The sequence below is a fragment of the Epinephelus moara genome, chromosome 1 (genome assembly GCF_006386435.1).
Source record: "Epinephelus moara isolate mb chromosome 1, YSFRI_EMoa_1.0, whole genome shotgun sequence".
NCBI classification, from domain to species: domain Eukaryota; kingdom Metazoa; phylum Chordata; class Actinopteri; order Perciformes; family Serranidae; genus Epinephelus; species Epinephelus moara.
The window spans coordinates 38,344,977-38,372,817 of NC_065506.1; the positions used below are offsets into that span (position 1 = coordinate 38,344,977).

Here is a 27,841-nt window from a genome sequence, read left to right on the forward strand (position 1 = left end):
TCCCTGAAATATCCTGGATCCAAATAGCTAGCTGTTAGCAAATGATGTGTATACTCTAGCCTTGTTAGGAGAGACAACTATGTCATGGTAGGTGTATTGCTCAGGACCAAAAGAAGCGTAGTGTTGATTGTGACATTGTTTGGATTAGCGGCTCTCGAGAAATATACAAGCAGTAATATTAGAGGCCAAGCAATGGCCCTGTTCCAAACAGGCACGTTTCAAACAGACAATGCAGTATTATAAAAAGGACAAGACAGGGGCAATGACAAAACTTAACCCGATGTCCTAATTCAAATGAACAGATATGTTCTACAGTACACTGCATGATTTTAGCTTTTATAGCACAAGCAGATGAATCCATTTGACATTTGAGCTGAATCAGTTTAAAGTTTTTGTTGAGTGCAAAGTCTAAATGCCTTTTCAAGCTGTGCTCTTGGGACTAACTTGAAGAAAGAAAACATATTTTGGAAGAAGCATAACTGTTTTGCTGAAAAAACAAGCCCTCTCCTCTGACTGACTGTCAGCTCTTATCTGTTGTTGTTGTTCTGCCCTGATTAATTAAATGGTGGTTGCTGTGATTAATACAGTCTTTGTATCTGAAGGAATTTGTTCTGCAACAAATTAAGAAATTATATCAAATACAAAATGCTACAACAGTTTTATTAATGAAATGTGTACTTACTACAGTACAACCCCAAGGACACATTTGATTTCTGCTGAAATCATGCATGTCATATTATGTCATATGAATCTCACGCTCTTCTGAGGGAGGTTCTGAGTAAACGCCTTTCCTACTAACTATGACTAAACTGTTTCCTGGGAATTTGGAGAAGCTTTCAGCCTGACCTAGAAAACCTTAAGTTGAAGATCTGTCTTTCTTAAATTGTAAGACTTTGACCTAGAAGTCCATGCAGGAGGTTGGCCGCAGTCTGTTATTGCTATAAAGCGGTGTCGAGTGTCTTTCCTTTGGGGCACCACCACTGAACTGGGAGTTGCTCCTTTGCCCACTGCTCTCCCTGTGATTTCCACTTGGATTCAACAGTTGTTTAAATTCCTTGTTGAACTGCTGTATTTACTGAAGCTTTTCCAGGAATGTGATTAGTTTAGGATACAACTTCTTTGGGGTGCCTAAATTAGGCAATGTTAAGAATAAGAAAAAAAGTGAAAATGCTTCAAAAATTCGTATTTCAAACAAACATATAAAAAAAAATACTTGGGAAACAGTTCCAATTTGGGATGCTATACTCAGTTCCTCGTGCCACTTAAACACATGCTTAAGCCCCATGATTCCTCAGCACTGTGTTCAGTGTACTTCTTCAGTCAGTCATCATGTCAGCATTGTCATAAAATCTGATTGGAAACTTGGAGCAAGAAGTGACAGTACACTTTAAATGATGAATAGCTGCATTTATGTAGCACTTTTAGCCAAAGTGTTTTACAATTTCCCTCTCATTCACCCATTCTCTGCCTTTTAAAGTTTAAATGTAACACTGAATTACAGAATTTATTGCTGCTTTCTCCATGTTTGTATAAAGCATTATGAGGCCAGTTTACTCCATTGTTCCTCATATTTCTTTAGTTAACTATTTCAGGTCTTACATATTGAAGAGATTAAACAATACAGCTGGAGATCTGTGTTATTACTGCAGTGTTACTGTTGTATCTTCAGACAATGCGGGTTTGATACTGTGTACTGTATATAGGTTGGACTGTATGAACTGCAGTGCAATATGGAAAGTTCCCCATCAAGTGAGACAGCTGAGGGCGGTCTTGCGGTGTCATGTTATCTGTTAACATATGTTAAAACCTCAGGCGTTTGGACGTGAAGCCTTGTGACTTTGACAGTGCTGAGATGTAAGAGTAGTGAGGCATTTAATCTAAAGATATCACGTGATAAACAGACACACATCACAAGATATAATGTGAAACCCTCAGAGGGTGGTAGACTAAACAAAACAGTAGCCTACTCAAGTAAAAGTACTGTTACTTTATAATTATATTGGCTTAAGTAGAAGTAAAAGTACTCTTAACTACTGGAGTAAGAGTCAAAATAAGTATCTTGTAAAAAAAAAAGTGACTCAAGTTGTGTGTAATGTCATTAGATGCAATTTATTACATCAATATTTTACATTTAAACAGGTCCTCAACAGGTAGTAACTGATGTAAAGTGTACATTTATTGATATTAAACTGCCAGATCCAGAACCAGTAAAGTTTATGCCAAATAAAATTTTCCCATAGATTGTGTCTGTCACTGCGGGTAGCTCTGATGTGAGTTCAAGTGTTTGTTTTTCTGCTAAGTTTGGTCATAGTTAGCTAATAGTTAAATAGTTATATGATGCTATAATAACGGGGTGTGACATCTGATAGGTGTATGGTAGAAACTCGATACCACAGCGATCACTATTGCGCAAACTCTGGCTCCAGATGATGTCACCAGCACACAATGGGACGGTCATATCCGACATATTTTCAGCTTCAGTTTTGTACAGTCGGATGAAGTGGAGATGAATCGTCTATGCTTATATATAGTGAGTGCTTTCACCCAGGACACCACTGTTTGTGTCCCACATTAAACCCAAGTTATGTATGAGTAAAAAGTATTCTGGAAAAAAAAGCTACTTTTAGAAGTAATATAAAAAAAAATACTCAACTACATGTATTGGAGTAAAAGTAAGGCATTACCACCAACCACTGGAAACCCTAAAGGCCCGAACATACTCGGGCATACTATAAGCGGAGCAGACTCCGCGAGGAATGTCCACAGTCATTCGGGCTTTCATAGTCGAGCACACTTCCGCGTTGTAGTTTCCTGTAAAAATGTCTGTGAAAAATCCCCGCGATGTGAAAAATACATGCCGAGCAGTCACTGGTGCGCGGAGCGGAGTCCGCGCAGTCGTAAAATCTGAGCTTTGCGCGCACAGGGCTTGCGGACGTCCGCTTTGAGTCCGCACGGACCTCTGCAGAGTCCATTCCGCGTACGTTCCGTCCGAGTATGTTCGGGCCTTAAAGGACTAAGGAGAGTCACTGAGCAACCTATGGATTAGGACGTATATTCAGAGTCTCCTGTAGATTCCGATTAAAATTGTTATCCATCGGTGCTTTTTGAATCTTGTTTTTAATGACAGACATCCCAGTGTGTTTTGCACTGGCTATTTGATCACCTGAATGAGTTATCATGGCCAGTAAAAACATCAGAACTCGTTCAGTAGCCCAACCACAGAAGTCTTTTATGCAGGTAATGACCACGACTACAGGTACCTCATCGCCACCCCACCACTTAACCTCAATGACGGAAGAGCTGCAAGTTATCGACACGGAGGCATTGAAGCTGGAATTTTTAGCCTCCTTAAGACAAGACGTAGCAGATATTTTGCCCCCAGGCATTGGGGAATGATTTAGCCACTATGAGAGCTGACCTACAATCAGTGAAAACCTAACCCGCCAGTGATAAAGCTGTGGTGAACACTGAGTTGGCCAAACTAAAAATAATGACAGCTTTAACCCCTTTTTGTTTCGAACAAGATCCAAAAAACTTAACTATCTATCACACAATGATAGAACATAGGAAAGGGGCTCATAAACAACATAAAAACAAAGACCCCTCACATGATCCTAATTGTAATACAAAAGAGTTCTCATCTCTGACATACATGTGAATTATGGCTCCCTTTAAGGTCTTTATGCCCTCCATCAGTCCTGAGGTAAACACGCCAGGAGACTTTATTTTCTCCATCACATCAAGTCAGCTAAAACCTTTCAGTGACATTTATAAGACTACACTGACCCCACACAGGAAACCCACTGTGATGTCAAGTGCAGGACTGAGTCCTCACAAACACTACGTCATGTGAGAGGAATGTTCAGCGTTCCAACACGCAGCTCTTTGAGGAAATCTAAATCCTGTGGTGGTCCATGATGACAAAATTCCTCTGACTGAACTTGATTCTCTGGAAAGCCCTGATGGAATTAAATGAGAAGGGAAATTATTTCAGCAGTCATTGTTGGGACATTGCAGTTTAAGAGAATGGAGCAGAAGTCAGTTTTTCATCTTGATGTCAAAAGTAACTAACTGATACCCCTCCCTCCAAATCCACTGTAAAGCTATCCTTGAGCAAGGCACTAAATCCAACAGACACTTATCACCTACAAGTATCATTCAAATACAACTATCACCTCACATTTTGCATTTAAATTTTCGTTCTTTAGTTAAAACCTATAGTTTGAACAACTATTGCATTGCTCTGAGTTTGCCTTTTGTGCCACCTTGAGGCTCACATCCGTGGTTCTCTACATCTATCGTATGTTTGACCTTTGACCTGTCATCAGTAGCCCTGTGTCAGCTCATATACCTGATTACAGTTGAACAGACCTAAACATTGTATATAAATATTCCATCAGTAATCGTGAGACAGTGTGCTGGAGTCCTTTCCTCTGATGCACCTGTCACATATTCAGGTATGCAGAGCATTTTCCGGTCCTTTTGCCGACACTATGCAATGGCAGACCATCAGAAAATACTGACCTTTCTGCATTTGAGCAGCACTCGAACATCCTTCAAATTTTAGTCGGCACAGAGTTTCAGACAGAGGCTGAATAAGATACAGATATTCAAAAAAAGAAGTAACCACCGTCTCACCAGCTACCATTTCTACCTGTTTTCCAGCCATTCTGTGATGTCCAACGTGACACACCAGAAAGAAAAAAAAAAAGCTTGCCTACTGCAGAGTTGTGTACAGCTCCAGTCTACTGGCAATGGGAAAGGAGTCTATTCCTTTTTTTTTACCGGGTTTTCCTGTATTTAAAAACCCATGTTCATGTACTAATTTTGTGGGAAAAGCATCTAATTTTAAAGAGAATGACCAATGGAAATTTGGTTGTATCTTGAGGAGATGCCCGGTTGTACTGCCAGCTACTGTGTGAGACTGTGCGCACAGCTAGTGCTGCTGAACACGATTACACTAAGAGTTAACGTCCTTTGATAAATAAAGGCTTCAAATCTTGTAGGTCAGCCCATGTATTTTATGTCGGTCAGTGATCTTAACAGTGACAGTTATATTCCCTCAGACGATTAGATACCAGACAAAGACTTACTCTGACACAGAATAAATCTTGTTGTCTATCTTGTTTTGTTATCACTACATAAGTCTTTACAGACATTAAAAAATAGCTGAGACGATGTGTTACGCACACTTTAAAGAAACACTTCACGCCCCCAAATTACCATTGTATATCAGTCACTGACCCTGTGTGATGTTGAATTTGCGAAGAAAACTTTTTTCTCTCCTCCCTTTTGTGATCAAAGAAGCCAAAGCTGGAAAAAATTCTTGCTTAATTAAACACATAGATCTGTGTTTACCACCAAATGTAAAACATCTGTTTACAAACTCTCACACAACTTATGCTGTACAATCCAAGTCTCATTTATCCAGTCAAATGCTCGGTACCACCCAAACAGACAACCCTTTCTGACAGGGAACTGAACTGTAAGTGAAACTTATATATGCTCTCTTCAAAGCCAGACTCCATTGACAAAAATTTGTAACTCTACTTTGTTGAGTACGGGAGCTGCCGGTCTACCGCTACCTTGACCTTTTGTTAGCTTGTATTAATGTGTGATTTTGGTGTTTTAAATGGTTAGTTACACATACAAATGGTCATTTAGGGGATTATGTATTCCTCTAATATTGATACCAGGCTGTAAGTGATGCTAACTATTGGCTTTTGTGTCTTTGCAGGTTATTAGTGGGCGCTCCGTATGAAATGAACGGCCCTTACCAGACAGGAGATGTTTATAAATGTTCAATGAGCAGACGGACCAATGGCAACAGTTGCTCCAAGCTCAACTTAGGTAAAGTATCACAAAACACCACTCTTTATTTATCAGACAGATCATGAATTAACAACATTTGGATAAATGTATGCATTGTATTGGTGTTTATGTGTCTGTGTCTGAGTAACCATCATGATGGCATGTGTGAGACAGGAGTGTGGGTACCATACCAATCATTCCACATTTTACTGTTTTTTTAAAACTGGTTTATGTACATTTCCACATGTGTGTTATACCACACATCCAACCACATGCCTCTTCATACCAGTTGCACATGTGTTGTGCTGGTTAGGAAGGCACACAAAGTTTTGTCAAGTAAACATTTAGGTCTGAGGATGTAGACGCTGCTTGGGCTGCCCAGACAGCAATAACAAACCAAAGTCCCAGATGGTGGAACTCCTGTTTGGTCTCTGAAGGATGGTGCATATGTTTATGTCTATCACGTGAGTCTGTACATCCAAGATCCTCTCAATGAGATCTATTTTCTCTCAAGGAAGGATATCTCTGACCAACGTGTCAGAGCGAAAGGACAAAATGAGGCTGGGAATGACGCTCACGTCAAACCCTAAAGACAACAGCTTTGTGGTGAGTTTAAAGCCCATACATTAAATGGTCTGTTGCTGCAGAACCTTTCGAGTAAGTAAGAACACATTTAATAAAATAGCAATGATCAAATGGAAAGAAAATCCCACAAGATTGTCTTTTGATTACACGGTGCAGCTCTCCCTACGGAAGTTCCCTGAGAGCATGAACCTAACCTTCTCTAATGTGCTGAGGTCGATGATGTTGCTTGTATAAATGCTTTCTTTTATGTTTCAGGCTTGTGGGCCGCTCTGGTCCTATGAGTGTGGCAGCTCTTACTACAGCACTGGCATATGCTCCAGAGTCAATGCGAGCTTCAAGTTCTCTAGAACGATCGCGCCCGCCTTTCAGAGTAAGCCGTAAAGTATCTTTCCTGTTTGACAAACATTCATGGCCAGTTCTTAGTCACAGCAGGGGATTATTTCCTCATTTATGAACATCTGTTTTCTGTGTGTGTGCGTGCTCTCGTGATTAAGTCTCATCTTTAAATGTTTTTCAGGATGTGAGACCTATATGGACATAGTGATCGTTCTGGATGGCTCAAACTCCATCTACCCCTGGTATGAAGTGCAGGCTTTTCTCATCAACATTCTGCAGAAGTTCTATATTGGACCAGGTCAAATACAGGTGTGTAAGAAAGGAAGAAGCACTTAAGGAAGATGAGATATATTGGTAATGTTCCTTGTTGGATGAATTCAAATACTGGACTTAATCTGTACAAAAGTATTTTTTTTTTCCTTGCATATTCTCTTTCAGGTTTATTATCTCTATGAGGCGTAAGCTTGGAAGGGATCATGTGTTTGGTTATGTGTGTCTGTATGTGTGAATTCGTCCGTTCCTGGCCAATCTAGCTAACTACTGAAGCAGTCAGCCTAATATCTTGTGTGCACATGTATCACTGTATGCTCAAGGACCTCTCATGGTTGCGGTGATTCATATTTGTTGAGAAACCTGTTTTATTGTCTTATACCATCACTGACTGCTGATTCACTCCTCTTACGGGCTGCAGATTTTCTGGACATTGACTCAGCTGAAATTAATTAGGCCTTATCTAGTATGTTGCAGGCGACATTTTGGCTTACATCATAGCTCAAAAACTGACATCCATAGAAAATTTTGGTCTCATTTTGAGCCAGAGCATCTGCTGATTCATTTTCCATCTTTGCTAGTAACGATCCACTAAAGTTAGGCATGATATGAGACAAATTTGTTCCCGTTTTCGTTAGCTTGTCCGCCATCTTGACTGTAAGGGAGCTGGGAGGGACAATTTTACCAGGTGCAGCCGCATTGCGTTTTGGCTGCCATGGCTTCAACCCCACTTTGTTCCATCTACTGCACATTGTCATATGACACAGAGTGTTTTAGAAGCGGAACATGTTGCCTGCTTAATTGTATTAATTTGGTAATTTCCCCCTGATATTTGTGCTTCTACCCTAAGTAAGTAAGTAAGTAGGCTATGTAGTGAAATAGTTTCCTCTTTCTTTGTCTGGTTTAATTGTGTTTTAATTGTTCTAATTTCCTACTTTGTTGTGCTGTGGCCAAAGTTAATACTGTTATGAACAATATGGATCAAAGATTTGTGTTGTTTTAGTTAGCAAAATATACTTCCCCATGATTATATTGTATCTATATTTCACATATATTTGCAGGAGAACTCGATCAGCTCTGTGCAAAGCGCTGCAGCTCTGTCAAAAAAAGACAAGGCGCATATTTTATTAGCTTCTGGGAGGCTTTTGAAACGCCATAGTGTGTCTGCTGGAACAGAATTGTCCAGACTGGCTGAGATCAGCTCTGGCGAAGATCTGCACTCTACTGGATGCACTTTTCTAGTAGTGCTTGTGATATGTTCATGTTTGTTTTTTTAGCCTACTGTGGTGGTAAATTTTATATCTTATCATCACTGTGTTTGGCTGCAAGAAGACAGAACTGAATTTTGAAGGATGATTGTAGTTGTGTTTCTCTGGACAGGTTGGAGTCGTTCAGTACGGTGAGAAGGTGGTGCATGAATTCAAACTCAGTGACTACAAGTCTGTTGAGGAAGTGGTGAAGAGAGCACGCAGTATCGACCAACGAGGTGGAGAGGAGACCAACACAGCTCTCGGCATCAACGTAGCACGGTACAGTATCTCCATTTGTACAGATGAGCAGCAAGACAGTACTTCTCTGTTCTGTGATTTATTTTACTCAACATATCACACATGTTCTCACAGCTCACAGGCTTTCAAACAAGGAGGTCGCCGCGGTGCCAAGAAGGTGATGATTGTGATAACTGACGGAGAGTCACATGACAGCCCGGATCTCCAGCAAGCCATCGAGGACAGTGAGAGCGACGGCATCACGCGTTATGCCATTGCTGTGAGTCTGCTAAAGCTATTATTTACCTGGGTTAGATGGATTACACTGTGATTTTTGACTTAGTTTTCTGATAGCTAATAAATTTCCAGTGCGGCTTTAAAACGCCATAAACATTAATGAGGTGACCTCATGGAGTTCAGTCCAGAGCGGAGCCAAAAACACTCATGGCCCACAGAGAGCGCCAGATACTGTAAGCTCAGTGGAAGTGCCGTTAAAGGTGTAAATGATCTCCTCCAAACCACATGCCTCTTTGGTTTGTGCCACTGCTGGTGCAGCTAATGGCACACTCGATTCCATTCTGCGGCTTTGCTGGGCATCCGAGCAAAAACTCTGAAGTCATTTGGTTGAAGACCAACTGGAATTGGTGACAGCATTGGCATTGGTGTAGAAAGCCTTTAATCCTTTGAAACCGTGTCAAATAGTGCTAATTTTAACCTATTAAAGGGCTTTTAAATGTGACAGATTAATCCAGTTGGTCGACACTCAGGTACTTCATGCACACACTGACAGACTGTTTAATCTTATCTTCACAGGTCCTTGGCTACTACAACCGCAGAGGAATCAACCCAGAAGCTTTCCTAAATGAAATCAAGTACATCGCCAGTGACCCAGATGACAAACACTTCTTTAATGTGACAGACGAGTCGGCGCTGAAGGATATTGTGGACGCACTTGGAGAACGAATCTTCAGTTTGGAAGGTTTGCAAGGAATTTATTTGAACTACATTACATTCATTTGGTAGATGCTTTAGTCCAAAGCAACTCACAAAAAAGCGCATTAAGAAAATAGAGTTGCATTGCTCTCAAAGTGGACCTATTATGCTCATTTTCAGGTTCATACTTGAATTTAGTTTTCTACTATATTTGGTTTACGCTTTATTTTCCTCATATTGTCTGTGCTGGAACACCTGTATCCACCCTCTGTTTAAAACACACCGTTTTAGCGCCTGTCTCTTTCAGCCCCCCACTCAAGAAAACCCAGTCTCCTCTAATTGGTCAGTGTTTCCATGTTTTCCAAATTTCTGCACTTCTGTTCCATCATTGCAGCCGGGGAATGGCTGTAAAAGAGTACAGCGGCACTTATTAACGTGACAAACCACCAATAAAAGCCTCTAAACCAAAATCTTCACAACCACGTTCCAGCAGGAAAATGATCTGAAATTGGGGAGAAGTTTACTACATCAGCAACCATGTTTACATTTTTCCTTGACGTTAGCATGTAGCTACATGTAGCAGTGTAGGCTACATAATGTAAATGTGCCTGGAGAACATGACTATATAAAGAAATCATTCACAAGCTTTGGAGAAAACACTGTGAGGACCGTTAGGAGTATTCTAAACAGTCCGAAGCCTGAGGTTTTTGCTCACAAGGATTATGTCTACATACATTAACCTCATTATTTAAATCTTTGGCTATGTTTAGCATGAACATTCATCATTGTAATACTATGACAAAATAAAGAATAGCATAATAGGTCGCCTTTAAACAACCACTTAAGTTCTTAGGACTGAGCAGCATAGAAACCAATCAGTAATGCTCTGCTACATTTGCATGAAAATACTCTAATTTCACATTTGGTGATTATTTTTTTGTATCTTTAATCAAAGGACATGGTGATTCTTTGTAGATCAGCACAAACTTACATACAGTGAACTTGGATAACCCTTAGATAAAGTCAAAAATCCATAGTGGTCACTAATGGATCAGACAGTTTGACAGAAAGCTGTACAACAAATTAAGTATATGTTATTAAAGATTTACTATGCAAAACTACAGACTCATACAGAAGTAATCCCTCTCAATCATCACTCATGACCATCTCTTAGTGTGTGGCAGTGTGTTTTTCTGCAGAGACTCACTCGGCCATCTTATTTGTTTGCGTGATGTTTATGAGAATGTACCTCCACAGTGCTCAGGTGAGATCGGGGCTTTGTAAAAAGTTAGTGACCAGGTGTCATACAGTAAGCAGAGACACAGCACTGAAAAAAACGCAAATATGACGAGACGATATGCCAAACGAAAGTAAATCTTCAAAGAAAGAAACAAACAAAAACAATGTAAATAGTGTGTTCATACTAAATACTCATGAGCTTGTGGTGTGGTGTGCAAATATGTGTTTTCCGACAACTTCCGTGACCTTTGGTCAATGGCGCCATATGGGGGAGAAAAGTGAGGACGATTCTAAGGGCCCCTCACTGACAATATTAGAACATTACGATTTATTTTTTATTTTTTTTCCAATAGAAAATGATGAACTTATCATCACTAACAGAAGACTTAATTTAGAATGTGCTCACTAATACTAAAGGTTTTTCTCTTTCGGAAAAAAAGTATCCAACATCCAGAGAGCCTCTGGATCGCCCCTTTCCTCGTGTATTTTCATGAAATAGTTTGGTCCTGCCCCTGAACCTGGCGCAAATAGTACTTTTTAGCAGGATGTAATGAGGAGTGTCAATCGAGCTGAGCAAGGTTGGCTTTTACATTTACTTTTGCAGGTGAGCGTTTTTGCAAAGAGTGTCCGACAATCCTGCAGAATATACCTTTTAGATTAGTTTTAAAATGAAAATGCCAACCACTGGCTGGTTCCAGCTTCTTATATGAGAGGATTATCGTTTCTCTGTTTTCTGTTATTGTAAATTAAATATTTTCCCATTTAAATGGATAAAATAAGCAGTTTGAAGATGTCACCTTAAGCCATGGGAAATTGTAATGGCAATTTTTACAAAGAAAACCATTTTCTGATATTTTATAGACTATACAATTAATGGGATTAAGAAGTTAATCAGTCATTAAAGTAATCATTCATTGCAGTGGTAATGCTGTGACTAAGCCTGTCTCTTATGAGTGAAAAGTCCACATTGAGACTCCGGTGCTTTGGCTCTTCAAAGGTTTTGATTGTGGTTGGTAGCTTGAATTTCCTTGCTGCTGCAGTGGTTCCAAACTGTAAAAGTGACTTGTTTACACAGGAACCAGCAAGAACGGGACGGCGTTTGGCCTCCAGATGTCTCAGGCTGGATTTTCCGCACACAACGTGGAGGTGAGTCTGACTTCTGCTACCGCGTCGCCTCATATCGTCTGTCAGCATGTGGAACAACACACATTGTCTCAATTTCTGGCGCATCATAACCCCTCCCCACAACCTGCCATTTATCACTTTCCAGTCCCCCCCTGAGGTGCCTGCTGTGTGGCCCCAGAGGTTTAGGTCATCCTGATTTAGGAGCCCCTGACAGAAGAGACAGGCCTTTTTCCACTTCAGCCATGCAGTGATGGGTAATAAGACACCACTTGTTCCCCGGGGAAACATACTAGTGAGACGCTGAGACGAGATTGAGATCGTTTTGCTGCCGAATAGTTTGTTTTTCCTTTTACTTCACAGTTTGATTGCACCTGAGAGGAAATAGTTGCAGGTGTGCTGGTACTGAGGGAGACACAGCTGGAAGAGGGAGATAAGTCCCATCTCCTTGACTACCTGCTGTTCACACCAATCTATTGATTTTCATCCCTCCCTTTCTGGCTCTGTGCGGACATTTGCTGATGCAACTGCTTTGATTTTCCAGTTCCCCTTCACAGTGTGATTTGTCAGGGGAGGAATAAATATATCCCATTTATGATGAAAAATAAATATATAGCAGATTTTGCAGCTGGGTGGCAAGAATGGCTGGAAATTTTATCCGCAAGTCCAGATTCCAGAGATGCTCGACAACACCAACCTGAGTGTTGAGAGTAGGATAACTTATTGGAAAGAATGTCGGGGCTTTAAAGGAGGAAAACAGCCCTGAGAGCCCAGATGGTTTTGCTGAATGTGACGTGTGCCAACTCTGAAGGCTGCTTATGTCATATACCGTCCATATAGATGGTGCATGCATCTGCACACATAGCATTTTCTCTGTTTGTTTGGTCAACTGTAACTAAACAATTTCAAGGCTCTCGTGCAGTTTATATCTTATTTGCTAAACTGATTTCTGCAGAATATACATTACTTGTTTGTTGAGCTGGTTCAAAATGTATATATCCTCTATGTTTATGCAGAGCCATAACTCTCCGCTACAACAAAGACATCCGAACCAAAACGAGGCTCACGGCCGTTCATGCAACTGCAGTAGAAATAGGTCACTGGTTTATAAGGTTGAACTGTTTTGGGGTTTCGTTCATTTGCCATGGAGACCATTTTGACCAAAACAGACGACCACATTGGCGTAAAGCTGCTGTCAGAGTCAGTGACGTAGTGCGAGCGTGGCGAGCACACAATTCCATCTTTCAGGAAGAAATCGCAGGCCTTCCAGCGTTCGCTCAAACACTGGAAAATGTGTTGTCGGCATATTGTGTACAGCAAGAAAAAAAGAGCTGAGCTCATTAAGCAGAGGAACCCTATAATTACAGTGTCAGTGATACAAAGTATGGTGAACCATGGAAGATAGAAAATCCCTCCTCTTGCCCTCCCTGTGTCTGCAGCTAATTGCACTTGCTGGTTTGTTTCCTTTGTTGGATGACGATTTAAAATACACACAGATCAAGATTTAGCAGTGATTTAATAATGGACTTCAACACAGACTTTGAACACTGTGTTTTGTGAGTGTGTGAAAATTGTCTACAGTAGCTTTTACAACTGTAGATGAAGTAGCTGTCATGAATTTAGTTCCACCAGCAGGTTTTTTTACTTTCTTAAAAGAAGAAGTCTTAAATACAGTATGGATGAGCACACTTCAGGTTTTCATTCACTTACTGCTTTGTTGCAAAACCTGTTCACAGATTTACTCCATCTTTAGCAAAACAGGAAATGCGTGGTTGGATTCCCATGAGTTTAATAGTAGGCAATAATAGTTAAAGTATATGAAAAAAACAAATGGACTGTGGATAAGGAACTTGTCTGATACATCAACATGATAAGAACTACCGAAAATGATAGAAACCATCTTTGAGAAATATTTATTTGACGTCTACTTTGAGGTTTCAGTTTGGCCCATATCCCCTGCGCTAACATAGAAGGGGCGGGGTTTATGACCTGTACTGCAGCCAGCCACGAGCGAGCGATCAAGATGTTTTGGCTTCATTTTGGGAGAGCTGTCATGTCGTCCCTCTTTATGATACAGTCTGTGGTTTAGGAAGGAGGTCACTTGGATAGAAATGATGACACAGACATGCCATGGGAATTTCAAAATAAAGGAGTGTCTTGATGACGATATGTATCGATGTTTTCACTTTGCATTGATGAAAGTGGATCATTGATTATTGAATAGATAGATGATTTAAATAATTTCCATTTAGATATTTTTTTTTAAGCTAGGGAAGATTGATCATGTTTATCAAAGGGGGAAAATAATTCACATTCATTCTGAACACAACTGGGAAAAACCGATCTGTCATAAACCAAAGAATTGTGAAATGAAATATGATTTTTTTTAATGTTCTTCATAATCCATTAAAAAAAGAAAACAGTCCGAAACAGTTTCTTTACACTGAAGTAGTCTGGAGCAGCAAAACTTATTTGAATAAACGTAACAGCCTATTAAGTCTAAATTAGCCCATCCACATTCGGACAGGTCAAAATGAGCATTCAGTACCACAAGGTGGCTACTCTACAGTGGAAAAATAACCGTTATTCATTTCCAGATAATTTTATGAAAAAGCCACAGGGAACCACTGGAGATGGCCTAAACAGCAACAGGTTGCCCATCCATGCTATTGAAGAAGATAGTTAGATTTTTCTGGAGTGGAATCTGAAAGAAATAGAAAGTTGTATTAATTTGTCTTTGACTGCCCTCTGTGGTGGGAACTTCCTATTCTTTTAGAGACATAAAGGAAAAGAAGTGAGTTGACGGAGATGATTGACTCATGGTGGTCTGAAAAAGAGACCTTCAAATATGCAATTTATTTAGTGAATGTATGAGAGTTCAGGAAGAAAATGTTGTATAAGCAAGATGTGATCGATTATTGGTGATGTCAACCTGGACAGATGCAGGCAATGATATAGGATTCATTTCCACATCGGAGGGGAAGCATATGAACAGAGGAGTTTTAGAGTTCTTAGAGCGTCAAACACTTACATTTCCTGCAACTTGTGCCTTTTCTTCATCAAATTATGGTGTAAATATTTTTCATTTTGTCATGTTTTTATTGGGGACCTATAATGCACATCTTGGGGGATATGTCCCCTGCATCCATCCTGAAATCTACACCTGTGGATGGAAGCTCTTCTCTAATGTCTTGCAAAGGTGTCTTAATAAACCCATGGGGGATGGGTGATGAGAAGACGGGACACTTAAATAAAATTTTGGTTATTGAACAACCTTGACGGAATACTTCACCCACAAAATGACTATTTCTAAATCAGTTAGTCATATTGATTTATTGATTAATTGGGGACCAAGTTTAACAACACCAAAACCATGTCATAACACCCACTTACAAACTCTCAGACAGCTCGTGCAGCATAATCCAAGTCTCTTTAATCCAGTCGTATGCTTAGTATTTAGCATTTTCACTAAAACCTACTATTTAAAACTCAACTGAAAGTGAAGCTTAGTTATGCTCTCTTCGTAGCCAGACTGTAATACTAAGGTTTTAGTGAAAATGCATGTGTGTTTGGGAAGCACTGAGCATACGTCTGGATAAATGAGACTTCCTGCATGAGTTGTGTGAGAGTTTGTAAACGGATACTCATCTCAAATGGAGGCATGTAAGTTTTCCTTACAAATTCAAGGTAAGCCGGCATGACTAACTGATTTACAGATGGTCATTTTGTGGGTGAAGTATTCCTTTAAGATGGACCATCAGTTTCTATATCCCTCAACATGTTCTTGTTGTAGCAACATCTACATTAAAATGATCTGATGTACTGTGGCAGGGAGAAGGAGGGATACATTAAATTAGATTTCCTTCATATTCTTTTAAGCTAATCCAGAAATGTAGTGAGGACCTCCCTTGTGTTACCAAGATTACATTTCACCACAAGTGGAGTTACACCATCATTAATCTGACTGAGAGTAAGGTGAGCCAAACACACAGGCTGTGCTCCAAAATGGTGGTCACACTTTAAGTTCCATGAGTGTATCATCGTCGTATAGGGCAGTAATTACCATGTTGCATGTATGTGCAGCACAGGCAGTACAACAAGATCATTCTCGGTTACTCTGCTGTTTGAAGTATGACAATTAACGACACTGCACCTCCCCTGCAGGACGGGATTCTGGTGGGTGCAGTCGGGGCTTATGACTGGAACGGAGCAGTGCTGAAGGAAACACGACAGGGGAAAGTGGTTCCTCCCAAGTCTTCCTACACACAAGAGTTCCCCGAAGAGCTCAAAAACCACGGTGCCTACTTGGGTGAGTAACACCCCAGAAATCTTTTTAATTGAGCGGAAAAGTCAGAACTGGATTGTGATGGATATGTTTGTAATGAGAGAAAATACAGTGTTGTTATTTTAATAATGAAGGCTACGCTTGAACACTGTTTATAACATTTGCTCCCACATCCACCACCTTTTTAATCTACATCCTCTTGTCCTGGTAAAAAGAGCTGTGGTTTAACACTAACTATCCTAGCTGTAGCCCATCTCTATAAAGTGTACCCATTGCTCCAGTGCTTCCCATCATATCCAACCCCATCTCGCTCCACCACCACAGACCTCTGCTTTTACCATCAGTGGTTTGTCTCTGAGCTTATCCACCAGGCTGCCAATGGACGCCATTCTAGACTCAATAGTAATATGAGGTGGAAGCATAATTTTGGACGGCCAGGGAGAAAGTTAAAGCTGAGGAAAAAAAAGGGGGTATGAAGATGAGAGATGAAGGTGGAAAAGTATACGGGGAGTAAGTGGAATTTTTAGTGGGAAAAAACGAAATAGAAGAAGAAATCTTAGAAACCTGAGAAACCAGAACATCCAGTTCTGCGTAACTCAATGCAGTTTTAACTCCTCAAATTGCAAAGTTTTACTATTTTTCCTTGAGTCATGCACATTCATGCTATGAAACTCAACCTAAAGGTCAGGCCAATTACTATTTGCACACTCAAACAGTGGAACAAAGCATAGTGCCTGGGATCTTAATTAGAATTTGACTATCAAGCAATCAGTTTACATAATTTACAGATACAGTCAATACAGAAAAAGGTAATTAACATCAGAACTAATATCCTACATGGGTTACTTCGGCCTCGATGTCTACTTAACTTCAGAGAGTTAGGGTCTGTCAGTAGAGGCAGAATTAATGTCTGTGTGTGTTTTACATATCCAGGTTATACTGTGACGTCCGTGGTGTCAGCCAGAAACGGTCGTCTACTCGTAGCAGGAGCTCCACGATTTAACCACACCGGCAAAGTCATCATCTTCACTCTGAAGAACTCGGGCAACCTCACCATCCTGCACTCCCTCAAAGGCCAGCAGGTACTGTGGCATCCAGCTTCACCTGTGTGATAAAGTTTATCAGTTGCAGGCCAGTTTATGTTGTCCTCATGTCTGCTTTGGAAAAACGCTGCAGTGCAACAAGGAATGTCATAAAACATTGTTATAAAACGCTGATGAAGAGCAGCTCAGTTAATTAGAAGAGTCTTTAAAGCTCTTTTGTTTAGATTTATGTGTAACATCTTACAAATTATTGTGTTATACATTTTCGTAGAAATATCAGACACTGGTGCAATTTACATGTTGTTTTCAGCCTATTAGCAACACATGTTGCTGTCTGCCACAGTGTTGTTTTTGATACGTCCATTGGGGGGCCTATTTACTGATTTTTGGGCATTGCCAAGGTACCCCTGAGCAAGGTACCGAACCCCCAACTGCTCGAGGCACCTGTCCATAATAATCAAATTAAATTGTGAGGTACCTGGAGATTCACCCCTAGCTGATGCATCAAGGTTAAGATTAGGGCAAAGAGATCAAATGCACAAACAAATGGAGGAAGTGAGATGTGGTAGGTTACACAGAAGACTGGGATTTGAATACTGTGTGAGTCAACGTTGGTTTATTATTTTTAGACTTAGCTGACTGATTATTTACAGTTCTTAGGATGCATAAAGCTGCTGAATTTACATTATGTACATAAACTTTAGCAGAATAGCTGAATAGACCCATTCATGTTAACGTCATATGGCGATGTTGCTAGGATGCCTGGAAATGTACACCCATGGTTTAAATAGCCACATTTGCTATTTACATCCCGTGTGAAACTAGCATTGTTGGCTACGGACACCTGGGTGCTTGCCTCTGCCATGGTGCTATATACACCCAGGTGCAAAAAGCTGAAGTAATTATTTTCACCTGGGTGTGTTAATATTGTTGCCTGAGCTTCTTCATTGCAAGAAGCATCTGCTGCATTTGAAACAGCAAAATTTGCATCAAAATTTAGTCCTCTAATTGGAGTTGCTGCAATCAGTATAGTCAAAGAAAATACTCACATTTTTTCTTCTGATTGAAGTTCAACTTCAGTAGCAAGATGTCTTGTCAGTGCAGACCTTTGAAGGAATCAAGACCTGGAGTGTCTAAGATGGAAGAGGCTGTTGTAGCTCACCAGCTGTGTTGCACCATCCACTTTTATTTAACTTCCTCTGTCAGTGTATAAACTTCACATAAGAGGCATGGTTTGTAGACAGTTATGGGACAGGAGGCGGTGGTATAACCAGATATTTTGTTTTAACCATGATAACTTAGTTTCCTGTTTCAGTCCCCTTTATTGAATGAAATTATTTACAATCATGAGAACCAAATTCTAAAGGAAAATAAAAGGGGTTGTTGCCAGCAAGATTTAGGAGCAAGAATCACTTGGTTATGGTTCAGTCAGGAACACTGTTGCCATAGATTTAATCATGTATTGCAACAAATGAAAATACAGTTAAGCTTGGCTCTTGAGATACTTCCTGGATCAGACAAGCGGAATGCTAAACCAAAACAGGGAGCGCAATGCAGAACCCCCCCCCCCAGGTATAAAGCAAGACACAATATAGCCTACCCTTTTAACCTTTAAGCCATGTTAGGACTTTGAATAAGGAAGCTTTGCCAGCAGCGGCAGCAGTGGTGTGTAGCATCACTGGTGGAGCAGGGATCAGTGAGTAGGAGGCCATATTAAAATGGACCGCCTTGTTGTGGGAATGGGCTGTGATTGGTGTGTGACTGATTAGACTAGCGTATGACTTCCGTGTCCTGCATGACCTAACACAAAGCTTCATTTATGTAGAGATCATGGTTTGGTAAAATGATCAGTTGAAACATGGAACGTGAAATCTCGCAGGAGTTTTTACGATTCTGGGGTTACCATCTACGCACGACCAGTAAAAGGCCAGAGGAGATCAGAGGAAAGAGAAGCTGAGAGAGCTACTGTGGTTGACAAGCACGAACAAGTCCTCAGCTGGCTAGCACATTAGCAGATACATATTTTGCAAACACACACAAATGAATTTGAGGTTGTTGTTTTTTTTAAATCCTTGAGGGGCATCTCTTCATGATCTTAACTAATGTGCGCAACAACCAGAGTCAGAACTGGCAGTACAGAACACGACTTCAGCCAAATTTGGGGGATAATGGCCGGAAAAATTGTCATGACATGCAGTATTATTCCGTGGAAAAGAGTAATAGCCAAAAGGATTTTCATTTTGAAATTTAAGCTCAATAAAATGCCTGTTGCTCTGCTAGAGTCCCAATTACATAAACATAACATACTACACTGATGGTGCAAGTTGACATGAGGACACTATCCTGTTACTGTTTATGTTTGATTTGGTAATATGAATTAGGCTATTATTGTTGATGTTGTATAATTGAAGGACTTTGAGTGCACAGCAAATCATCTGTTCATCCACTCTGAGTCCCGTTAAGTTTAAAAATAATCTTCATTTCAAGGAGATGTGGCTTAGTGTGATAATGACCGCTACACTCATAACTGGCAGCTCTTCACAGGCTGCAGGCCTGAAGTGATCCTGCAGCAGCTTACATTGTACCTTGTCAGCAACAGCTCATCCAGAACAGCAGATGTTTTTTTGTAGAAAACTGTCTTGATCTCACAACTCTTGGGAAAAAAAGCTTTTTTATAGGCAGATGTTTCTAATCTGAAAACCAATAGATGGTGTTCCATCCACTCCAACGACTGATCCAGTCTCCCTCTGTAAACCTCTCACAGTCTGAGCATCTACAAATTCATTAGGACTCTGACCACTCGCTTTGACACAACACAGGCCCCCATTTGCTTACAATATTCAAGTTTATAAGCAACTCCAGATCATCAGTAAATCAGCAAACAACATGTGGTTCAACAAACAGGGAGGAAGAAGCCAAGAACTTCAGCATATATAATCACATAGTTGAATGATTGCTTTTAACGTGTTGGTGCCCCAAGGCTATATTTAGTATGATAAGGAAAAATACCACAACATCTGTTATGATTTATCATGATATCTGGTACAGCCATACTTTGGGCAAGTATCTAACACTGTGAACTTTTTAGATCACATGAAAAATCACACTTTTATCTAATACCTCATACCTGAATGACAAAATAGGTCAATTTTTAACTGACTTCCAAAACAACAGAAATGACCTTGCCTGAAATGGTTGCAGTTTTAAACATGTCCTTAAAGTTGTGGAACGGTCGCTGTTACACTGTAAAACTTTGTGGTTAGATTGAGGCAACAAAACTAGGTGCTCAGTTTTGGACATAACATACATCATGTCACAAACAATATGTTGCTACCATAGTATGCTACACATGTTAGCATATTGCGCTACGTTGTCATGAAAAGAAGTAAACTTTGACTTAGAAACACGAACACTGGTCTCCTGAGTGAAAGTCCTGTGCCTTTTTTGACCCATTCACCACCCATCCTGCCCACCCTCACCTGCCATCTTTGTTCAACATTACACGGACTTTGTCACCTTTTTAACATCACCTCACTTCCTCCTCTGCTCCTGTAATAATTACAACAGCCACTAGAGAGCGTCGGCTTACAATAGCTGTCATTATTGGTCGTAATAAACTGCTTGCATAGTCGGCCTTGAAAGGGATCTAATTTAGAGTCTTAACATTTTATTGATTCAATTTTAATGCATTTCAGCATATAAGCACATTTATTTTGTAATTTGTACATTTCTATTAATTTTGTATTACTGCTGGGTCTTGAGACTGTGATCAATTATGCAAACTTTGTTTTAATCTTCTGTTTTTTTATGTATCATTATTGCTTTTTGATAGGGGAGGTATCTTCAGAAGTCATTTTTGGCTTCTAATCTCTCCTGAAAAACATTTCAACCTCTTGAATTCTTATTGCCTTTTCTATACATCTGTATGTGTCAGATTTAAGATTTTCATAATTAGACTTTTCTCTGTTTTTGCTCCAGTCTCAAAATCACAACTTTTTCCTCTGTTGATTTAATTCCACTCTCACCACACCTAGCGCGTCTCCCCTTCTTGTCATCCTCTCTGCATCCTTAGCCAGTATTTCACTGCCTAAGCCTTCAGAGAACGTCATATCAATCTTTTCCAGTATGTTTTCATTCTTTTCCTGTTGTAGGCCATATATTATCAGTGCAACGACCGGATCGAATCATTGGGCGGACTTTCCCCCGTTATCTTTTCCTCCAGGGCCTCTAGACACACTTGTAGCCGGCCAATCTGCAGTTTGAGCCCCTCTTTCATTTCTTTTCGGCATCTCTCCATTTCTGTCACAAGCAGCCTCTGGCTCTCATGATCTTGTCCATTGACTTCTCAAAACTGTCAACCTTACAGTTAAGCCTCTTATTGAAGCTAATCCTAAGGTCATCAATTTTACAGTGTAATTTGAGCTCTCCTGTTACCTGTCCGTGCGTCACATCAGCCGCGTCTTTATTGGACACGCTGCATAAAGCTCTTTCCATACTACACATCAGGCAGCTCTATTGTTTGTTTGTGTTGAGACTTTCAAGTGATTTTGATCGAACCCGAGAGATAAACTCGTGTTGCGTTAATTGCTGAGAGAAGATAGAGTTTTAAATCATTTTAACTCTTTGTTTTAACTTTCTCAACAAAGTCCGTCAGCGTGGTGTGTCAGCATGTCCCTATGAGGGGCATCTGTATTTTTGACAGCATTTAAAATCATACCATTGGGATTTCTAAATACTACTACTAGTATACCGTAATACCGTGATACCGCCCAAGCCTAGTCCCTTGTGCCAAAGACTAAATATAGTATGATAAGAAAAACGGAACTTTTGAAAGACTCTTCAGATTTGTGCTTAGACAAGAACAGAGGACATTTCCACCAAAGGAGATTAATGATTTCAGTTGGGGGGAACAAATGCATCAAAGTGATGAATAATACAGTTCTCAGAATAATATCCATGCACGTCTTTTTCAGATTGGCTCCTACTACGGCAGTGAGATTGCACCTTTGGACATTGATGGAGACGGTATAACTGACAACCTGTTGGTGGCAGCACCCATGTTCTTCAGTGGAGGCTTGGAGAAGGGAAAGGTCTACATCTACAGAGTGACAGAGCTGGTGGGTATAAACTCCAAAAACTTAAACAAATGCAGAGAGGCAGGACACACACAGGGATTAATCAGTTTCTGACACAGACACAGGGTTGAGCCAGCACCTGTTCAAACTCCAGGCATTCCCTGTATTTTCTTCCTCACCAGAAGTGTCCGCTAACACACGGCAAACCAGACTCTGCTGCATTCCAGCTCCACAGTTAAAACACTGACATGCTGCAGGCAGACGTTTGACACATGACCTTGTCCAGATCAAATGTGCAGATCAAATGCTGCCATGCCATGCATAGACTTTATTAGATGTTTAGAATGAAGTCAACAGGAAAGTATTTTGCCCCTTTTAAAGCCATTTCCAGCAAAACCATTAGGAGGCGAGAACTTTCTGTTAAAAAAGGAAATTTCCCGGTGCTCCAGGTCTGTCTTGCTCATTGGAATAATAAATGTCTTCAGCTGTTTTGAATCCATTGAACAGGCATTTTAATATCTGGTGTGGCCCAAACCACATCACAGGTGGCAAAACAAAACACATACAGAGAGAAATCACGATTTTAAAACCTCTGTCAACATCAGGACAGCTATTCCACATGTTCAGGGTAATTAATAATCATGTGGTGGTTGATTCAGGTGTTGCTGTAGACACTGCACAGTTATATTGTTTTGGCAGGCTGGTTCAAAAATGTGTCCCTGTGGTTACGGTGAATATTACACATCCACAATGTGGTTCTGCAGATTTGACTTTAAAAACAGGTGCACAGATTTTCATTGGCACTGTGCTTGTATGGTGCTGTTAATTGTTAGCCATGCTAGCAGCCTAGCTTTAGCTGTGGCAGTGCTGGGTCGTCGGTCCAGACTTAAAGGGTCAATTAACCCCACAATCAGAAATACATATTTCCCTCTTATCTGTGGTGCTATTTATCAATCTTGGTCGTTTTGTTGTGAATTGTGGAGTGTTGGAGATATCAGCCATAGAGATGTCTGCCTTCTCTCCAATATAATGGAACTAGAAGGCACTTAGGGTTTTGTGCTCAAAGCTAAAAAAAGAAAAAAATAACTCATCAGCAATGTCTCTTACCTGAAATCATGATCCAGTTACTCAAGATAATTCACAGACCTTGTTGTGAGCAGTGTCAAGAACTATTTTCTTTCAGCCGAACTACACTTGCCAACCGTATCACTGCGCTGAAGGAAGCGTGCATTGGCTAGCCAGGTCGAAACTTAGTGCCTCTCCCTATATGCTGCATTAGAAGTGAGAAATGTACCTGGACTTCTCTGGGTGAGTGTGACCTTTCCTGTCTGAGGGGAGTGTGTGGTTGACTCACTGCCAGACCACCGCTCTCGGTCCTCGCAACCAGCTCACTCAGACCAGGCGAGACACTCCTCAGGTGCCGTTCTGTTCGACCAGTCAACCACCTTGCTCTTTGTGGTTGTTCAAAATAAGTAAATATAATAAGTAAATAAGTAAGTAAGTAATAAGTAAATGTGTATTTACATGGATAATTCGTGGTGGCGTTTCAAACACTTTCTCAGTCTCTTTTTGTCTCTGGAATGTCTTGCCTCCTGTGTCTAACTTGTGGCGTGCTCGTTCAGCTCAAAGGCCTCTCCGCGGCTAGCGGCTAATGAGTCAATGCCACCAACGTCAGGTGCTAACCCTGCCTCCTACATCTTGCCTAAACAACACCCACATCTACAAGACATTCATTAAACTACCAATAAAGCTATCATAACAGTAGCCTAGAGAGCAAGCCAACTTGCTAGTTCTGCAGTGGCTCATATAATTTTAATCTTTGAGGATTTTATTCAAAAACTAACTAACTTCAGTCAGTCTGAAAAACATAGCCTCTGAAGAAACACAAAGGGATTTTTAAAGAAGCAAAGTTGTAGCACACTGCACAAATGGTTTTTGAAAGAAGGGCAGCACACAAGCAGCACACTGATGTCAGAGGACTGTGATTGGTTGATCACAATGTTCCACAATGCGGCATGGAATGTTGATTCAGGATGATGTCCTACGTCATGCGTTAGCTCACCTAGCACCACTGAGCTAGGTAACGTTACAGCTCAGCCAGTGAGGACACCATTAATGCTTACATCTCACACTGTCACGAGCATTAGCCTCTCATTCATGAGTAGATGCACTCTTCCTTCTGCGCGTTAATACATGAAACTACTCACAATCAGATCTGTGGATTATCCTGAGCAGCCGGGTCATAATTTCTGGAAAAAGACATTGCTGTTGAGTTTTTCAAATGGTTTTGTTTTTTTGTTTTTTTGATTGTGCTTTGAGCACCACAAGCTGAGCGCCCCCTAGTTCCATTATATTTGAGAAAAGGCAGACATCTCTATAATTGACATCTGCAACACTCAGCAACTCACACCAAAACAATCTAGATTACTAAATAGCACTATAGGTGCTATTAAGAGAAAAAAAACATTGGGGGTGATCTGTCCCTTTAAATATCTCAACATGTGTATTTATGTCTGCCAGCAGGACAGAACCTCAATATAATAGGCGTGCATTGTTATAAAGTCTCAATCATTTGATGCATTGCCATAAAATGACTATAATCAATATTTATATATCAACAGTGGATCAATTTCTGAGCCTAAAGTTCCACAGAGCGTCCCTTATTAGAAATGTATGGGTGGTTTTGCAGGGAGTCAATTAAGGTCAAATTATTATAAGTGCAGGATAAGTACAGATAATCAGTGGTAAGCTGCCTTTGCACAAAAGGCCCCTTCAAAAACTTGAGGGATCATAACTACAAGTCCAAAACTAAACAGCATTGCTTAAAGTCTGGCAGCTGGTCAAAAATAAAATTCCTTTTACTGTCTAACAAAAAAATAGCTGAACTTTTAACACACTCCTGAGCCACTGCAGACTGGTTGTGACCCTTCATGGCCTCCTCACAAACCATATGTTTCAAATTTAAACAGAGCTCAATATATTTCCCCCCATTTCTCCATCAATCTCCGTCTTTGTCACACGTGCACACATCAGGTAGCCGAAAAGTAAAAGCTACCTTCCTAAATCAGCTCCCCTCCCATTTGTTCAACTGAAATAACAAGTGATCTCATGTTTCGTCTGCCGACCTTAAATTATATTATGAGCTAGGATGCCAAGTGGAGCAATGATATGCATGACTACTGATGGACTGAAGTATTTGGCTCCATTTTGTCTCAAAAAAAGAAATTTCCAGTCGGGTAGCTGCTTTCAAAGACACATCGGACTTTACACTCGCTAAGAATAGAACTTCAAATAAATACACTAAAGCTATACGGCGTTCTTTAGTTCTTTTACGACCCAGAGGTAGAATTCCTCACTTTTTCTGTTGCCAGATGTTTAAGGTATTTGAGTTCAAAAAGGCAGAATTAAAGGATTATGTGGAAAACACAGAAGCTGATCCAAACTTTATCTTTTGTTTGATTTGTGATTTTAAGAAAAATGTTTGTTGCTTTTTCCTGTATAAAGTCCAACATGATTAGTTGACTAAAGATGGTTTAGAGATAATTGGAACAACAAACTCAGCTGGATGGAGCGCAGAGAGGACAACAAACTCTCCCTTGGTCTTGTTAGGAGATGTATAAATAAATGGATGACGGATCATTTGAAGAACAGATCAGCCCTTTGACTGGAAACTTTGCCAGAAGGCATCTAAAACCCACTAAATAAGACATACAGCAGGGCTTTCTTTACACTATATGTGCTGTTTTTAACAATGTCCTTTTCTCATGTGCTTCTGATTCCAATAAAGCCTTTGTCCTGTACCGCTTTGATCTGAATATGTATATGAACATGTGAATACTGTGAAGGCTGTCTGTATGTCGTTAGTGCATGTGCATGTCACGTTTTGTTTGAGGCATCAGGAGTTTGCATACTGAGTGGGATTTTCCAGGCATTTAAGTTAGCTATAACATTAAAAGGATAATTTGGATTTTTTGAAGTGGGGTTGTATGGGGTAGTTACCCATTGTCAGTGTATAACATACAGTAGATGTCAGTCAGCACACCCGAGTTTGGAGAAGCAGCAGGAGGGCAGAAGCATCCGTGTACGCTATATTAAGAGTATTTTTTTGCTTTATCTTTGCGTCAGACAGCCTGTTCCAACCGGAAAGCCGTTAATGCTTTCAGTTCCCCAACTATACTCTGGTCAAAGCAACCACAGTCCATTGACAAGAACAGTAATTTTGGCTCACAGAACACGGGAGCTGCTGGTCTACCGCTGCCTTGATCAGAGAGTTAGTTAGTGTTATTGTGTGACTTTGGTCAATCTGAACTAATCCTCTTAAACACCAGTGTCATGCAATAACACAAATAAAATAATTAATTGAGGCAGCAGTAGACCAGCAGCTCCTCTGATCAGAGATTGTTCAATCACTGTTTTTCTGGCTTTGAAAAGAGCAATATAACTGCTTCATTTTCCTGTTTAAAATCAACATCTGGCAGTAAGGTAAAGCACTGAAAATATTCTTAATATATAGTGTACACTTCAACTGATATTTTTCTTTTTTAGCTGGCTAAAATATGTTTTGTTGCTGCCCCTCATTAACAGCAGTACATTGCGTAGCTTCCGTCTTTGACAACTTCTCCAAACTGAGGTCACATGGACAGATATCTACTGTATGTAATACAGCTATGGATGAGTAGCTAATACAACCCTCTCTAAAAATTACAAATTACCAGAATGCCTTTAAAATCACACTCAGCATGCATACTCCTGGTACTAAACATGACACACACATGCAGTAACAACATAAAGAGAGCCTTTGCAGCAGTGGTTCCCAACTGGTCCAGCCATGGGGTCCAGATTTCTACTTTGTCATTAGTTCAAGGTCCACACAGTCTATTATATTCAGTGTCATAACTGCATTTGGCCATGTCATTGAGCAGTTTGCAGCAGTTTAAAAGCTTCGTGCCGGAGATTCACTGTAATTCAACAAAAAGTTGTTGTTTTTTTACAAACTTGACACGTTTGCAAGTCACATGTGGTCCATTTAAAAAGGACCTGCAACCCACTTTTGGACTGCGACCACCAGTTGGGAACCACCGCTTTACAGTATTCACATGTTTATATAGTATGAATACATAGTACCTGACACAACCCCCTTCAAAAGAGCCAAACTATCCCTTCAACCTTTAAATGGATAATTTATTATTTTTGACATACGATGCAGTGAGTTACTTCCTGGTAGCTTTATTGATTTGTTGACACTGACTCAGGCAGTGAGGTAAATGTTAATATAATATAAGTTCTGAACATGGGGGGTCTTCACAGACTAACTGGTAGCTACATCAACAAAAATGGGTGTTCAGTTTCTGCTGCAGTTTTCTGGCAGAGGTGAGTTTGGAGAGGACAAAGCAGTTCTTTTTCTCACAATGTTGCGTGTTGGCCAAAAGAACAGTCTTCCAAAAACACTGGCCGGTACATAAAATATGATATATATTTTACAGTAGCTATATAACATGAAGCAACACTGTAGAGAAACTAACTAATGAATACTTTGCTGGAACCAGCGCTACTACAGGGATTAATGAAACCAAAGGAATACACCTTAGTCAAATCTAACCATATTTGTGAGGCCAAAAAAAAGGGTGAACTTTAAAGGTTTTGCAGCAGTCCAAA

General features: G+C 40.3%; 1 protein-coding gene across 1 annotated transcript in view; it reads left to right on the plus strand.

The window, feature by feature from the left end:
• Window positions 1–27,841, plus strand: part of itga11a (integrin, alpha 11a) — an 81,142-nt gene that overhangs the window by 24,604 nt on the left and 28,697 nt on the right. Inside the window, exons 3-13 of the mRNA XM_050045102.1 lie at window positions 5,738–5,850; window positions 6,326–6,417; window positions 6,652–6,766; window positions 6,914–7,041; window positions 8,383–8,531; window positions 8,625–8,769; window positions 9,303–9,468; window positions 11,737–11,807; window positions 15,948–16,092; window positions 17,002–17,150; window positions 22,085–22,228. Coding sequence (XP_049901059.1) covers window positions 5,738–5,850; window positions 6,326–6,417; window positions 6,652–6,766; window positions 6,914–7,041; window positions 8,383–8,531; window positions 8,625–8,769; window positions 9,303–9,468; window positions 11,737–11,807; window positions 15,948–16,092; window positions 17,002–17,150; window positions 22,085–22,228 — 1,417 coding nt within the window. The remainder of the gene's footprint in view (window positions 1–5,737; window positions 5,851–6,325; window positions 6,418–6,651; window positions 6,767–6,913; window positions 7,042–8,382; window positions 8,532–8,624; window positions 8,770–9,302; window positions 9,469–11,736; window positions 11,808–15,947; window positions 16,093–17,001; window positions 17,151–22,084; window positions 22,229–27,841) is intronic.